General features: G+C 39.1%; 1 protein-coding gene across 1 annotated transcript in view; it reads right to left on the reverse strand.

The window, feature by feature from the left end:
* ADAMTSL1 (ADAMTS like 1) overlaps window positions 1–16307 on the reverse strand; it is a 312537-nt gene that overhangs the window by 98707 nt on the left and 197523 nt on the right. Inside the window, exons 9-10 of the mRNA XM_054289501.1 lie at window positions 7797–7908; window positions 7038–7176 (exon numbers count right to left, since the gene is read on the reverse strand). Coding sequence (XP_054145476.1) covers window positions 7038–7176; window positions 7797–7908 — 251 coding nt within the window. The remainder of the gene's footprint in view (window positions 1–7037; window positions 7177–7796; window positions 7909–16307) is intronic.

The raw sequence follows: 16307 nt of genomic DNA on the forward strand, positions 1-16307 counted from the left end.
GTCTATGGGTAATCCAAGTCTACATGCTTTAGAATGCATTACTTCCAAGACTGTTCAGACAGAAACAACTGTAACATATTCAAAAACTGTTATGAATATTAAGTAACATTTACAAAGCACTAGGTTAATATTGTAATTGGAAAGGTTTGACCCTCAGAAATTTTGCATGCAAAAATTACATTTCTATAAACAGTATTGAGCTCCACAGATTTACTGATTCTGTCTTTGTCCATATGTGAAAGGCTGCCAAAGGTCTCATTCTGCAACTACAAGAAAATGAATCACAGCCATAAAGTCTTAGCAAGGAAAAAGACCCCCACAATAATACACAATGGTTTAATTTATGACATTAAAAAAGAATTGTCTTAAAAGTTAAAACAGAAGAGCAGATGGCCATCACATCATTAATGCCATCTGCACTTTTCTAGCTAGTCTTGTGAGGTTTTTGTATGTGCTCCAGAAAAAAATCTCTAAGACTAAGTTAACACTTAAAAAAAAAAACAAACTTAAGAGATTACTTTGGTGTATTCTTACTTTTTGATGGGACAAAGTGGTTTAAATTCCATTACTCTATCAGTCCATCATACTCCTATAAACAACACGGAAGAGATCTACTTTATGGGGTCTATTTACTGCACATTACCCAGATAATGCAAAGGGGATGGTGTGCTAAACCAGCAGAGGAAATAATAATTCCTTCACTGAAATATGTGCGAGTAGCTAACAGGACTCATTCACAAAGCATCAAGAGATTTGGCAGGAGCAGGAGCAGAAAGCAAATTACTTTGCAGTGCTGTTCTGTCTCATATGTCTGCAATCTACCCTGCCTTTCAGACCAACAAGTCCTATCATATATTCTGCACATTGTGTTTTTTTCCTCCTGAGGGCTGGCAGTCTCAACACAACTGCCCTTCCAAGGCATGGCTGGAATAGGAACTGCACATGCCAGAGGTGAGAGTGCTGCAATCAGATTTGCCATCTCTGCAAACATTCAGCCTTCTCCTGGGATGAGTTTCCACAGCTGCATTCCTTGGAAGACAAGTTTGGTCAACTCCTCCCCAGTTGCTCCTTTTCCTGCTTAACCGGATTTAGCACAGATGACAAGCTTTAAGCTCCAGTGCCTTTCTCCTCTACCTCCCTGATGACTCCATCTTTCTGACAAGGCCAGCCTTTCCCAGCTCTCTCTCCTGCATGCTGATGAGTCTCTCAACCTGCTGAGGCAAGCAGGGGCAGGGGTGCTAAAACTGAGAGGAGCCAGCAGAGAGAAAGGACATCTGCTCCCAAGGTGCCTCAGGGTGGTGTGACTCACATGGAGACAACCTGCCACTCCTGTGCTGATGTCCTGCACCTTGCTGCGCTGCTGCCCAGCCTCTGCAGGATGCTCACGTGCTTCTGGCTCACAGCCTCCACTTCTGCTGAGGGCTCTGTTTTGCTGGGGGTGTCCTACTGACAGCTGCAGGGCTACCCATGCAATAACCTGGGTGGCTGCGCCCATTACACCTCTTTCCTGATCAAACTTGCATGAGAAGATTTAAGCCTTCACTGATATCTGTCAGACCTGAGAGTACATTATCTGCATGGCAGGGACTGTGCCATCCAAGCAATGGAACATGTTTAAGACATTATTAGCAGCGAACAAATAATAATGAAATGTTAAAGTAGCTTGGGTTGGCTGTGCTGGAAGATATGAAAGTGCTCGCCACTAGAGACAACAGTTTAGCATCTAAGCCAGCATCTCTGTGAAAGCCATGATTATCATTGGACAGACAACAATCTTGTGCAAAAGACTGCATTTTAACACTTCAAATCCTGACACTAAGGCGGTGCGTGGTACTGCATTTCAGTGATCTCTGAAGATGTCACACTGCGACATTATCTCCTTGATAAGAACACTTCAAGAACACTTTGCATGTTGAGAAACAGTTAATGAGACCCTCTAACACACGGTATCTGTTAATGCCTTCCATGTATTATTCTGGGGATCTACTACCTTTTCCCTTCAGAGCAGGGGCAGATGACAGTAACACCGTGGGTACAGGCAACACCGGTTTCAGTGCCTATTCTGCAGGCAGTGAAACAGTACTTCTCAGTTATGGCACCAGTATGAGTCACCTTTCTGGTTTCTGGATGTTATCAATGTGAAACTGAACTACTATGTACATCATATGTATTGGTCCTTTTATATGCTCTTAGTACTTAACAGATTGGCAAAAGCCAATGTCTGCGCTTAAACAGTTAAAAGTGGTATGTCAGTGGATACTTTAAAAACCCACTTATGAATGAAAAACACTATTTAGGAAGCCATTCCTATGTGTCAGCATCCAAAACACCTCTTGCTTTAAACAGAATGTCTGTTTGGCATGACAGTATCTTACCTTTATAAAAAATGTCTTGTTTATGGTGCAGATTTTAAATTCTAAGCAACATTTTGTTTGTCATTGCCATAGACTGCTAAACCCCAATCTCTTCACAGTGGTCTAAAGAGATGTTTCCAGTCAAAAGCAGAAAAAGTAATTCCTTTCAGTAGCATGACTGTAATGCTTCTAAACATCTCCTATTTTTTTATTCTGTTCAATATTTTGTTGTGGTTTGGATGAGCAGTGTTTGATACAAAGAGGGAATGAGCTGATAAGTAGTTAACAGTACTAAATTTTACCAACTGAATGTCCAGTGAAAATCTTTGTAAATGACTTGCTGCAGTTTTGGCATCTTCTAGGACTTAAACTAGACTAATTTTCCTGCAACTTCATCTTGGGTAGACATATATCTGTATCTGATGCTCATAACAGTACATGATATGTTTTCCCACCTTACAGCTTGTTATTGGAAGAATTCTGGAACTCCTTTCTGCCTTTCTTTCCATGTTTCATTAAGACGTATTGTCCCCTCAGAGCTGAATTTGCTCTGCTATTCACATCTTTTAAGTGCTTGAAAAGTCCTTCCTGGCCCACCTCCCTTACCTAATCTAAATTTTCTAGATTAATTTAGATTACTTCTGCCCTGTCCAAAATTTCAAGGTTTCAACTTCCTGCCTTGAGAAGAAATGTATCTCTTTAGGTATAAAAATTATCTGCTGCTCTTGAGCTTGGGTAACCCAAATTATTAGTACCAGAACATTGCCATTGGTGCTAGCTCCTTTTCCATCTACAACTCCACTTTCATATTGCCAAGCATACTATGAACTTCTCACTGCTTACAATAATTCTGAATAGCCATAACATCCTGGTGTCTTTTGTATGCATGTACTTGTACTTCAGTGTGCTTGTTAAGTGAGCTGAAAATGAACAACTGAAAAATACAATTTTGTTAAAATTTAAATTGAATTTTAAATTTCTTTTTTCTAATGCCTACCTCTGTCACCATGTTATCAATATTTAAATGAGAATGCTAAAAGAAAAACTTTGACAAGCAGGAAGAGGAGTTTGCAATTTCGCTGGAGGACTCCATAAATAGGGTATATCTAAGAGTTCTTCAGGTCTCTGGACACTAAAAACCTTGCTGAAATGAGAGATTCTCCCCCCCTCCCCAAACTATTCCACAGGTATAAACAATATTTCTAGTGGCAGGCTTACAGATTGAACTCTAGGCAAACTCCAGGAACTCAAGTGTTAAAAAGAACACTTTATACTAGAGGCTTGCTAATACAAAATTTTTTAGACAGTTGCTTTATGAATTTAGAATCTTTGCTGAAGTTGCCATTAGAAATCTTTATATGACATTGAAATCTCCTAGTAAAAATACAAATAGACCTTTTGTGATTCAGAAACTCCCACATTAACATGTAGCAGGAATAGGCAAAAAATATGGGAGATTGGTAAAAATGTAGAATGGCATGGCTGGGAATGCTCCCTAAAAGCTGAAGACCAAATCTAGAAATAATACTGAGAGTATCCTGGTGAATGAGTGAATGATGAGTGGGGCAGCAGCAGTCTTTTTTACATTTGTCTAAATTGCGTTTTGGGGGGAAGCCTGTCTTGGAATTATGAAACAAATTTATCTTCTGCTTATAGCACCTTAGAATTATCCTAAGTGTTTAGCACACTCAGTTAAGTCAAATCTGAAGAAACCTTTTCTCTAAGCAAGAAAAAAAAAATCCATTCATTTTTTACTAAAATATACCAGAAAGGAGGATAAAGATGAAAGCCAAAATTAAATGGGTGAAGCACTAATACTGGATTTTGCCCCATGGAAGGGGAGTAGACTAGATTGAATTGGCTGCTGTTTACATCAGTAGGTAATATGCATATAGACTTATTTTTGCCAGTCGAAGGCAGACTGCTGTAAAATCATAATGGACTGTAAACAAACAGGTCTTTCCTTTTTACTTTGTTGGTTATTAAGGATGCAAAACAGATTTGGTAAGAGAGGCTGAATGGAGCAATGCTATGTAGGGATTAAAAGGCACTAAATGTCATCGTGTATCATGTGTTCTGTGGCATGAATCACTGCTCTGACTTGGATGAACAGTATATGTGGCCTCTACATAACCTGGAAAATGAGCATGTATAAGTTATATGTGTTTGATAAGTAACCATCCACATATTTTCCCATGTTCATTGAGACTAAGCTTTTTTGCTATTCATGATGCCAGCAATACTGCTTATTGCCATAGTAAGCACAATAAAGTAAACATTTCTATGCACTAAACCCAAAGAGGCAACAGGCTCACACAATACTTGTGGTATTAATTTAAACTTTTCTTACCCTTTGCTGAAAATTTTAGTGTTTAGAGCAACCACTCTCAGTTCCTTTATTCAGCACCACTATGGTCTTCAATGATTATTTTCTGTGGCATTCATTAACACACCATAGGAACAGTCAGCAACCACTAATCAGCTATGCCTCAATGGAACTGGGTTTGCCAGGAAAAATTAACTTCTTGGTTTTATACTGGTGGAGCAGAGCAGCCCCCACACAACACAGACACTGCAGAGCCAAGACACCCTCCTTGTCCACACTTCTGAAACTGTGTCTCTGCTTCACCTACCCTCTTCCCTACTGTAAGAAATCATCAGGAATCCAGAAGTTTCCATGGATTTCCTCTGTTTTTTAGTTTTTTTTTTTTTTTCATCTGGGTTGTTGGTTCTTGAATTCTTTACAAAGGCACTTTTGAAAACAGCAATTTGAAATTTGGCAGACTGTGAAGATGTTTCCAAACAGCCAGGTCCTCTGGGATGGCATAGCTGTATTTCTAAATGACTCTCCCTTCCCCTTAGGGTCTTTATATCAACAACTTTTCCTTGTTATGGCTTATATAAAACAAAATTGCTTCCTGACATCTGCCCAGCTGTTATTTTTTTCCTCTTTCCTCTCATATACCATGTAGTCATCTGCATCACCATTTGAGAATATGTTATTTAAAATCATTGAGAAAGTATGGAAAATATCCACCACAAAAATTCCAGAGGCAAATTACATATTTGAACCAGAAGAGTAGGTTTAAAAAAATAGCATCTAAGAATTAAAAAAAAAAAAAATAAAGCAACTACATAAAATTACCTTCACTGAGACTGTGATAAGTGACTCTAGAAGACAGGTTCCATATTGATTCATATTTTTCAACAATCCTTTTCCTGAAACATTCATGTTTTGACCTTCTACCTGATCATACCTGGCCTGTACTGACATCTGCCTCTAACAAATGTGCTTAAAGGAGGAAAGTGCAATACACTGCAGGTAAAGGTGTCTTCTATGACAAAGAAATCTGAGTGTTAACTCCAAAAAGTCAGTGAACTTCAGTGAAAACTTCCTATAAGAAGTAAAACTTATCTTTGCCTTAGAGTGATTTGTTGTGCTATGATAATGCCTAGCTACTCTAAAGCTGGTTTGTGTAGCAACCACCCTCAGTCAGGCGGATACATAGCCCCACAATTTTCTTAAGTATCCTTTTACTCATCAGGACATCTTTTCTCTTTGACAACCTCCAGAAACCTGAACTGACACAGCAACTTTTTCAGTGACACTTGCTTGAACTCACAATATCAGAGTTGGTAAGAAACAAGCCTAGAGGGAAAGGAGCTGATGATAATATGGCTTTAGGGCATCCTTGTCCTGTCTGCTGGGTAATGCTTAACCACCTTTTGGCAAAGCCACACAAGATGACCAAAAGATTTAGATTGCACAAATAAATGCTTGTTGCTTATTGAGTGGCTGCAGATGGACTCCCACTGAAGTTCAGGGCAATCAGTGCAACAAATGATTGGTCTTTTTTGTGGTTTTCTTTCTTTTCGTATACATGAGAAATCTGACTATCTGATCTTACTATTTTTATTGTTAATCTTCTGAGGAAGAATGCACAGCAAGTTCCACCCTAATACCAGGAAGAATATCTTTACTGTGCAGTGCCCATGAACTGGCACAGATTGCCCAGAGAGGTTGTGAAGTCTCTCTCACTGGGGATGTTCAAGAATCATCTGGACACAATCCTGTGCCATGTGCTCTGGGATGACCCTGCCTGAGCAGGGAGGTTGGACCAGACGACCCCCTGTGGTCCCTTCCAACCGGACCCACTCCGTGATTCTGGGGGCAGCAGAGAACAGACCTTCATGCAGGGCCAAAGGACATTGTTAACTAGAGCAAAATCACTCGTTACATTTTACAAGCTGCCATAAATGCAAGCAGGCTTTTCATTAAGGAGAAAATTTAGAAAAAAACCCCAACCAACTCATAAAAATTGTTCATCTAAGTGTGATGACAATAATTTTCCTGCAAAGAATTTTTCCATCTCACTAATACTTAAGAGACATGTATTCAGCACATGAATTCAGGGCATGGGGATGGTATCATGGAGAATTTGTTTTCTCATACTTGGTAACAATTAATGAGGCAAAATACATGAGGGGAAGAAACAACCATTTCAAATCAGTCTTTGCTCTATGAAGGTGCTGAATAGGTGTTCTACACTGTGCATTCACAGAATGATAGAGAGGTTGAATAATGTATGATAAATGACACTGTGAGAAATAGCAACGGAATATTCTCCTATTTTATTTTACCCCTTTAGGGCTCAGTCTCACTTAAAATTAAAGCCAACTGACCTTGCAGGACAAGGATCCAGATTACACTCTTGAAGTTTTGGCTTTGGCTTGATATTTTCAGGGTAATAGTGACAGTACTGATCTGCTACTACCCGATTGCTTCTCAGATCAAAGCACTCAGCAGATGTCAGCTGATAACCTGCGATACACAGAGGAATAAATAACATGAGATGTGATATTCTTCCTGTCTGGCTCTGAAATGTATCTAAGTTCTGGTTTGGAAAAAAGAAATTAATTTCAGCTTGCTTCAGTGCTTTTGGACATAACAGATGTTATTTTACAGGCCAGATTGAAAACAGCAATGGAAATTACATGTAGTAGGAAACAGAAGATAACCAGTATGGTCAAACAAAAATTCAGAAGTCTAGAAAAAGCAAAGAAAAACAAAGGCTGAGGTTTCTTAGCCACCAAGAATGAGCCCTTAGTTTCAGTATAGAGAGTAAACCTGCTGGTAGGAAAAGGGACAAATGGAGACATCTTGTTTTACCAAATCCAGGCCCAAGTCCCATCAGCCAAATATCTGATAGCTACAGCACTAAATGCAGGTATGTAGCTATCAACATGTCCTTTCTCTACAGAGTCTGGCACAACACTGAAATCCACAGGCTACTATGATGTTGCTAAGTCCCTCCCTTCATTTAGTTCTAATTATTCAAATTTTTAGATTCTGCCATTTTTAAGGTCCAAAACTCAGGGCAGCAGTTGGGAAAGGTCATGTGTGCAGATGACAGATTTTGAAATACAATGGTAATTCATTACCTCCACCACAGGATGCTGAACAAGGGAAAAAATCAGTTTCCCTCCATCTGTGAATGATTGGCTGGTAGAAGATGAACTGGACTGAACTGTCAGCAGCACCAGCATAATGGATCTGAAAAAGAGTTAACATCAAAGTGTGAACCTAACACAAATGCTGTGAAGAAGTATTCCACCAAAAGCATCTTGCAGATTGGAGACATCTTGAAGCTTCATGAAATACCAGATGTACTCTGCAATAGGAAAGCTAAATACAAAACCAAAGCATTGATTGGTGGCAAAATCTTGGGTTCAAAACACAGTTAAAGAAATTTCTGGGCATAAACAGTGACCATTTTGAGACCATGTTCTGAAATAATGAGTACACGGCAAATGTATGATTAGTGCTACTGAATAAACTTTTAGGGACAGAAGATAGGACTGGTGCATCAGAAAATTACCTTACCCTATCTACTGTCCCTGACACATGGACATAGATTTTAGATCTTTAATGTTTCTCAAAAAACATTTTCTGAACAGTTACAATACACTGGATAGTACAGAGTAAAACATGTGAGGCTGCACTGTGAAAAATAATAAACAGTATAAAAATTTTAATTAGCCTTTTTTTTTTCTTTTCCTGAGGTGAGATCTTTATTTAACTCTCCTTTGTGGCACTGTCATTATTATGAAGTTTGTTCTTCTGCATATTTTGCTTGTGAAAATGCTTCCTTCAGTCATAGGCATGGAATCCTGCCTGGGGCTAAGTGCATGTCTGCAAAACTGTCCTTGGAACCTAAAAGCCACCTGAGCTTAAAAGCTAGCATGCTTTCAGTACTAGGTGTGCTGAATGGATGTTCCACATAAACAAGAGTTTGTAGTGCAAGGACTGCAATAGGAGAGACCTTCACACTGGTAAAGCAGCACCACTTGCACCCTGCCCAGTAAAAAAATCCTTCCTGTTTGATATCTATGCTGATTATTCCAGTTATGAGGACTTCAAAATCTCAGGTGGTTATCCCCTGTCCTTACCTTTATGCCTCAGCATGAACAGCTGGAAAGGGAAGAACAAAAATCTGCTACTGCAAACCTCTCCTATTTGATTACTTGTCCTAGGACACAGTATTTCAGTTGCTGCTTGAGCATCTCTGCATCAGTGGCACAATGCTATCACAGTAGAGAAAACTGCCAAATCACATCTAGAAAGGATGGACCCTTGTCCAAGACAGTACTGCTGCTCTCAGGACCAATCCTCCCACCATTTTTTTTCAGACAGCTTAAACTGTTTGACCACTGCCTCCTTTTCCTCTTTTTCCTCTCATGTTTCAAATGAGTCTCCTAGTTTTGGAAACACAATTTTTCCCTTACTCTTCTCTCCTTCCAAACACCAACAGACACTGTCAAAGAATGGTCTGTGAAACAGAAGCAAAAATGTAACAAACTGGGATGAACTTTGTAACTTGGGTTTTTTGTTTTGTTTTTCCCTGTAGACGGACAGCAAGATGATTACAAACCAAGATATATCTTGAAGAGCATGAGGAGGGCAAGAATGTTGATGTGTGTATGAGGTCTGGTCCACTGAGACTAAGGCTTCCCTTTTCTAATTAAACAGTGATGTCAATTCTCAAAAGGAAAAAAACCCAAACCAGCTGTAGCAATACAACTGCTTCAGCAAATGGGAGGCCTTTTGAACAGATCAATATTGTTTGAATGTGTGTGTCAGAAACAGGATACTGAATTCCTTGTGTGGGGATGGTGCATTAATTACACACTTCACAAGGGTCTTTCCAGGCTCATGAAAGCTTCAGGCACTCCTGGGAAAAACATTCTGTTGCGCTGGAAGCCATCTGGGGAGGTCTCTGATCTCAATGTGCAGGAAAGGCATTCTCTGGGGAAAATTCTGCTCTTACTCTTTGTTTTTTAAGGATCATCAGCGATTCCTAAACTCAGATCTACCCAGCAGTACGGTCTGCAGTGAATCGTTAAGAACAGAGCAAGAGCTCACACATGGGCTACTATAAAATGAAGGGCAGGAAAAAGGAGTTTACATTGAAAAAAAAATCAGGAAGAAAGAAGAATTCCTCTCTCTCTGCAGACTATTCCTGCATGTTTGGAGTTATCTGTCTGTTTCGACACAGAGAAAAGACAGATGTACCATCTTTTCCAGTGACTGTGGAAGTCACTAATACAGCCATGACAACAACATAGGTGAGGAAGAATTACAATGAGCCACAGTCATAAGCTCAAATTATACACAATAAGCAAATAAAAGAAGCATACACAATATTGTGTATTTCTGAGGGGTATTGTAAACAGAAGAGGAACAATAACTTGTGATTCCACATAGCAAAAACTTCTTTTTGATTTTTAGTGCTTGTTAGAGCTAAGATCTTTATCCAGGAAAAAACTTGAGCTACTTGAGCCCTGAAAAACTCAGAGTGAGAACTGATAGTTAATGCTGTAAGAAATGTCGTGGTTTGGCTGCACAGGGCCAGCTCCCACACCTTGAAATACTCAGCTCTGCAGTATGATGAAATTTTTTACCTTTGCAGTATTAGCAATATCCTTGTAGCTATGAGAAGTTCCAAAGATCCAAATAGAGATGGCCATCACCTGAGACTCTTAAGCTAGTCCTCTAAATAACAATGAGTCTTGCACACGTAGATAACTGAACTAGAAAAAACAGCAACTGATGGTTATATTTGCAAACAAAATCCTATCTAAAGTTATTAATAGCTGAAGTCAGAAGTATCCAGATCTTGCAGAGCACTCATCCCTGCATTTGTGCATGACAACTCCCCAGATATCATCCTTGCCTTCCTTTAACTTTCAGGGGAATTGGGAGCATTCCTAACATCAGAGCAGCCCTTACCAGTTTCACAGAATCAGCTAATCACAGAATGAAGTAGGTTGGAAAAGACCTTTGAGATCATCAAGCCCAACCTATGACCTAACACCTCCTCATGTAAACCACTGCAGTGAGTGCCCTGTCCAGTCCTTTTACAAGTATCTCCAGAGAGTAACTCCACCACCTCCCTGGGCAGACTATTCCAAGAAGTGATTCCCTTAATCACTATTTTAATTAATAAATTTTTCCTAATGTCTAGCCTAAACTTCCCCTGGCACAGCTTAAGACCTTGTCCTCTTGTTCTGTCACTGTTTTCTGTCACCTTGGCCTTCTTGGCCACCTGGGCACACTGCTGGCTCATGTCCAGTTGGCTGTTGACCCTAAAGAATAGCACCAGTCATCCGTGGAACTGGTTAAAACTACAGTCTTCAGATTATCCACTCTTTAGCCTACAGTCACTATCAACAGAGATATCTTTTTTCTCTGTTGAAAGACCTTGGGGAAAAAATATCTCTTTTAGACTTTTTTGACACTAATTTTTCTAATTCCTCTGTAGGATGCTGCAAGAGAAGCACAAACTGTTGCTCAGCAGACTTGGTTTGGTTCATGTCACAGAAAGTCACAAGAAAACAAGAAAATAAAACTTTGAACACAAAAGGTGTGTAATCTTTTTGAGATATTCTGACCTGCTCTTTGAACAGGAGACTGCAACATCTGACTTCACCCTTGCACTTTTCTGGTTTTTCCTGTAGCTGCAAAATTTTATTAGTTCACATAAAACCAAACAAGTAAAGTTCCCAAAAGCCCGACCACTTCTTGCTTAATTTTGGCAGTGTATGCCTGAACCATTTCTTTTTGTTCTCTGAAGAACATACGGCCTGATCTACAAAACTGCAGTGGTTTACTTGGACAGTTTCAAAATTTAAGCACTTTATAACCAGCCGTCATAACCAAGTAATTATTAGCGTTACTTGTACAGCTGAGCCATGAAAAGTGCATTCAATAAAATGTTCTCATTGTATGCAGTTGGGGGTAGATGAGGAGGAATGACACCATTTCTTTCTTGTGTGTGTGTGTGTGTGTGTGTGTGTGTGTGTGTGTGTGTTCCAAAATGGGGACAGAGAAAGGGAATTATTGTTTTGTACCTCAGAATCATAGAATCATGAAGGTTGGAAAGGCTTCCCAGATCATGGAGTCCAACCTTCGATCAAAAACCACCATGCCAACTAAACCACAGCACTAAGTGCCATGTCCAGTTGTTTCTGGAATATTTTTAGGGAAGGTGAGTCCACCACTTCCCTGGGCAGACGATTTCAATGCCTATCTACCACCCTTTCAGTGAAGTTCCTTCTGATGTCCAACCTGAACCTCCTCTGGTGCTACTTAAGCCTGTGTCCGCCTGTCCTGTCAGTGATTGCCTGTGAGAAGAGACTGACTCCCACCTGGCTACAGCCTCCTTTCAGGCAGTTGTAGAGAGTGATAAGGTCACCCCTGAGCCTCCTCCTCCCCAGCTCCCTCAGCTACTCCTCACAGGACTTACTCTCTAGGCCATTCACCAGCTTTGTTGTCCTCCTCTGGAAGTGCTCCAGCAAACTTTGTCTTACACAACTTGATCTGGTCTGCTACGAACTGGCTCCATGTCACCATGCTTATTAGATAAGTTCTAATGGATTCGCCCATATTATTATTCTGATTCCAATTCTGATCCTGAATGGTTTCTGCAAGTTCCACATACCAAATCATCAGATTGATACTAATGAAAGTAATGAATGAGAAATCTAACAAATGTAATTTTGTGCTTCTCATGTCAGTATAAAAATACCCTACCTAGAGTGCCTCAATATTGCTGGTTGTATTCCTGGTTCAGTATTGCAAGAGATAACTTGCGCTGAAAAATAAAGGAGGATGTACAAGAGATTTGTTGCTGTTAATAATTTGTTGAAGGAAATAGAAGCCAGACATTGTTATGGGAAAACAAATTCACAAGACTGTTTAAAATAACATAAAAAGCACATAAATGTAAAGAATGAGAGATGCTGAAGGCTTTCAAGCACAGGTTTTAAGACAGCACTACCCCATAACATCTCTGAGTTTGTTTTGTCCTTCCCTTGGAATGCTGAAAGGATTTCTGCCCTCAAGGTCCAGGGAAGATATCTACTGTCCTCTTCTGCATTCACATCCCTTGACTGTGATAGTCCTGTGTTGGATCAGCTGGGATTTAGGGCACTCCCTCTTATGAAAGTCAGCTCCATCTCTTGCTTGTCAATTTAAGCCTCAAAATCAACCAGAGAAATCACTCTTAAATTACCTTGTCACTGATTTACATATTTTACAAAGTATCTCTGACTTGAAACTTGCTCACCCTGCCTCAATCTTGGATTAAACAGTATTCCTTTAGGTGATAAATCTGTTAAAAAGCTTTTAGATTAATTCTCTCACAAAGCCAAAATAGAAAGAAGGTTCAAATCTTTCACCAGTTCCATTATTCTGCCCAAAAGAGGAAGAAAAAGAGAAAATCACTCCAGTGGATTCGCTAGGATAGCTGGCAGTAATGGAACCTGCAGTAGCAGCTATAACAATTAACAACCTGTACAGAATCCACTAGTAAGTGCAACAAATATGGATTTTTCTCAAATGAGAAGACCAAAATTGTTCCAAGGAACAAAAGGCAACCCCAAATACCCCAAAACCAGACGTGTTGCATCTGTGCTTTGATACCAACATCCCAGTCATTGTGGAAAGACCATTTCACCACCATCAACAAGCAGGGTAACAGAACTCACCTTCAAATAAGCCACCTTAATCCTCACTGCAGAATATTTATGAAACTTAATTTATTAATGGAAATAGTAGATAAATCAATGTAAAAAGAGGATTGTATTGTGATAAAAATAAAATTAATTGAAAGGGCATTTTTTGCCACACACAAATTATTAAAATTGTGAAAACTGAACAAGGTTGGCAACAAGCCTTCATAGCACTAAAAAGTGACTGATATTTAAGAAATATAGGTAAACAAAAATTACAGAATAAGAAAAGAAAAAAATTACAAATAGCATTTTTTCAGAGCAATAGAAAATTACATGCCTAAGAAACTGTCTCTACCGCCTTAAAACCTACCAGTACATTTCAGATCAGCAGTATTTTAGAGAAGTATGTAAAATTAATGGTAACATATCTTCAGGTCCAAACAGCATCCACCCAGTAATTTCAAATGATGTACTGGTTGAGCACAGGAACCACAAATCCAAATCACATTTGATCATATTCAGTTTACTTACATGCATAAACTGTGGTTTCAAACACATAAATATAAGATAGAAATTTTTAACAGTTTTCAGAAGGCGCAATGCGCAATGTCTAATGAACAAAACTTCAGTCCAATATATTCTAGCTTAGTTATTGGGTGAGCAGATGGAATGCAAAAAGAAAACACAACTTCAGTAGTACCCTGAGAAAGATAATTTTCCTGAGCACTTTGTCAAAAAAAATAAATGTAGTTTTAATCTAAATCTAAAATTCTTCTAGATTTTTCCTAGGTCCCTCACCAAAGGTCCTAGACAGATCCTCCTAGAAGATATTCCCATGAACTGATGACTGGGTAACAAATAACGGTCCAATAACCCACTCTTGCAATGGATGAAGGACTGTGGAATCTGTCAGGGACACATGCTATGGCATGAGCTGTTAGCCAGATGCACAGATGAGCAGGATAAAGGGTCAATCATGAGCTTACCAAGTTTGCTAAGGAAAAAGCTTATGAATGGTGCCTAAAATGGAAACCATCTGTGAAAGCACCCAAAGTTTTGACAGACTAAAATGTGAGTTCAGTAAAAAAAGAAATAACGTCTATGGGAAACCCCAATTAATTATATATGCTAATTATTTAAAAACTGTTGTCCACATTAGCTTCTACTATTCAGAATCATAGTAAGGTTGTTTTAGATATTCCTCTGGAAATATCAGCTCAGGATGCAGCATCAGTTAAAAAGATCAAAAGAATTTTGCAGAAAGGAAGAAAAACAGAGAGAAAAGTACACAGCCAGGTAAAATCTATTTGTCCTGATTATTATGTGTACAGAACCATAAAACTATTAAGGTTGGAAAAGACCTCTAAGATCATCCAGTCCAACCACTAACTTGACACTGCCAAGTTCACCACTACACCATGTGTCTAAGCACCATATCTACTCAGTTTTTGAACACTTTCAGTGTGGGTGATTCCACTACTTCCCTGGGCAGCCTGTTTCAACATTTAATCAGCCTTTTGGCCATGAAACCTTTTCTAGTGCTCAATCTATAGCTCCCCTGGCACAACTTTAGGCCATTTCTTTCTGTCCTATTATTTGTTACGTAGGAGAAGAGACTGACCCCCACCTCATTACAACTTCCTTTCAAGTAACTGTAGAGTTTAAGTTCACTCTTTTTCAGCATATATATTTATGTAAAAATATCTCTTTATATAAAATAGACATTAAATAATTTTATTACATTTTATTAAACTATAGATCTATTGACAGGAAATTTATTCTTTCAAAATATCCATCTATGCAATTAAACACTAGTCACAAATACATTTTTAAGTGTATTTTAAAAATTGTGACTGTATAATCACATTGAAACCAGGAAAAAAACAGAGAATGGAAATAAGAATAAACTTTTTATGGAACATCTTTGATAAAAAGTAAAGATTAAATCGAGTAAGACATAAGAAAGACACTGATCTGTTGGAACAAGTTCAGAGGAGGTACATGAAGATGACCAGAGGGCTAGAGCACCAATCCTATGAGAAAAGGTTGAGACTGATGCCTTATGATTTTTATCTTTTTTCTTTCATATATTCTCTGTGTTCTTTACACATATACTTGTAGCTTTGTAGCCTATTATTGTAACTTGCCTTCAGTATTTTCCTAAGCAGAAAGACAAAGCATGTTCCAAAGCCCGCACCCTATCTTGGCTCTTTCTGGAAACTGGGGCTAAAAACCAGCTCTTCGAGACAAATTTTTATCAAGAAAGTTTAGGGCTATCTAAGGGGGAAGGATTTAGAAGGGACTAGGGGAGGAATTGCTTCACCACTGGTGCTCCTAAACTGTGATTTTTGTCAGGCTAATTTGCTAAAGTTCTGTATTCAGTATTCTGTAATCTGTATTCACCCAGTGTGGGTGGGCTTTTGTGGTAATTTTCCACATTTGCCCCTGGAGGTCCCCAATAAAGACCAGCCTTCATATTACCTCCTACACTTATATCTTGAAAGTGTGTGTTGTTTCATTTTTAGGTTCCTAAGGCATCAAGACAGTTGGGGTAGTTCAGGCTGGGGAATCTGCTCCAAGTACACCTTACAGCAGCCATTCAGTACCTAGAGGGGTTACAAGACAGCTGAAGAGAGGCTTTTGACAAGGGCATGTAGAGACAGGACGAAGAATATTTGTTTTAAACTGGAAGAGGGTATTTTTAGTTTAGATATTAGGAAGAAATTCTTTTGTGTGAGCATGGTTGGACATTGTAAAATGTTGCCCAGAGAAATTGTGGATGCTCTATCCTTGGAAATGTTCAAGACCAGGCTAGATGTAGCTTTCAGCAAGCTGATCTACTAGATGGTGTCCCTGCCCTGGCAGGGGAGTTGGAGCTAGAGAATCCTTGAGGTTCCTTACAACCCAAACCATCCTGTAAATCTAAGCAGACACTAG

The sequence above is a fragment of the Melozone crissalis genome, unplaced genomic scaffold (assembly GCF_028551555.1).
Source record: "Melozone crissalis strain CALT ecotype California unplaced genomic scaffold, PUWL_Pcris_2 ptg000005l_1, whole genome shotgun sequence".
NCBI lineage: Eukaryota > Metazoa > Chordata > Aves > Passeriformes > Passerellidae > Melozone > Melozone crissalis.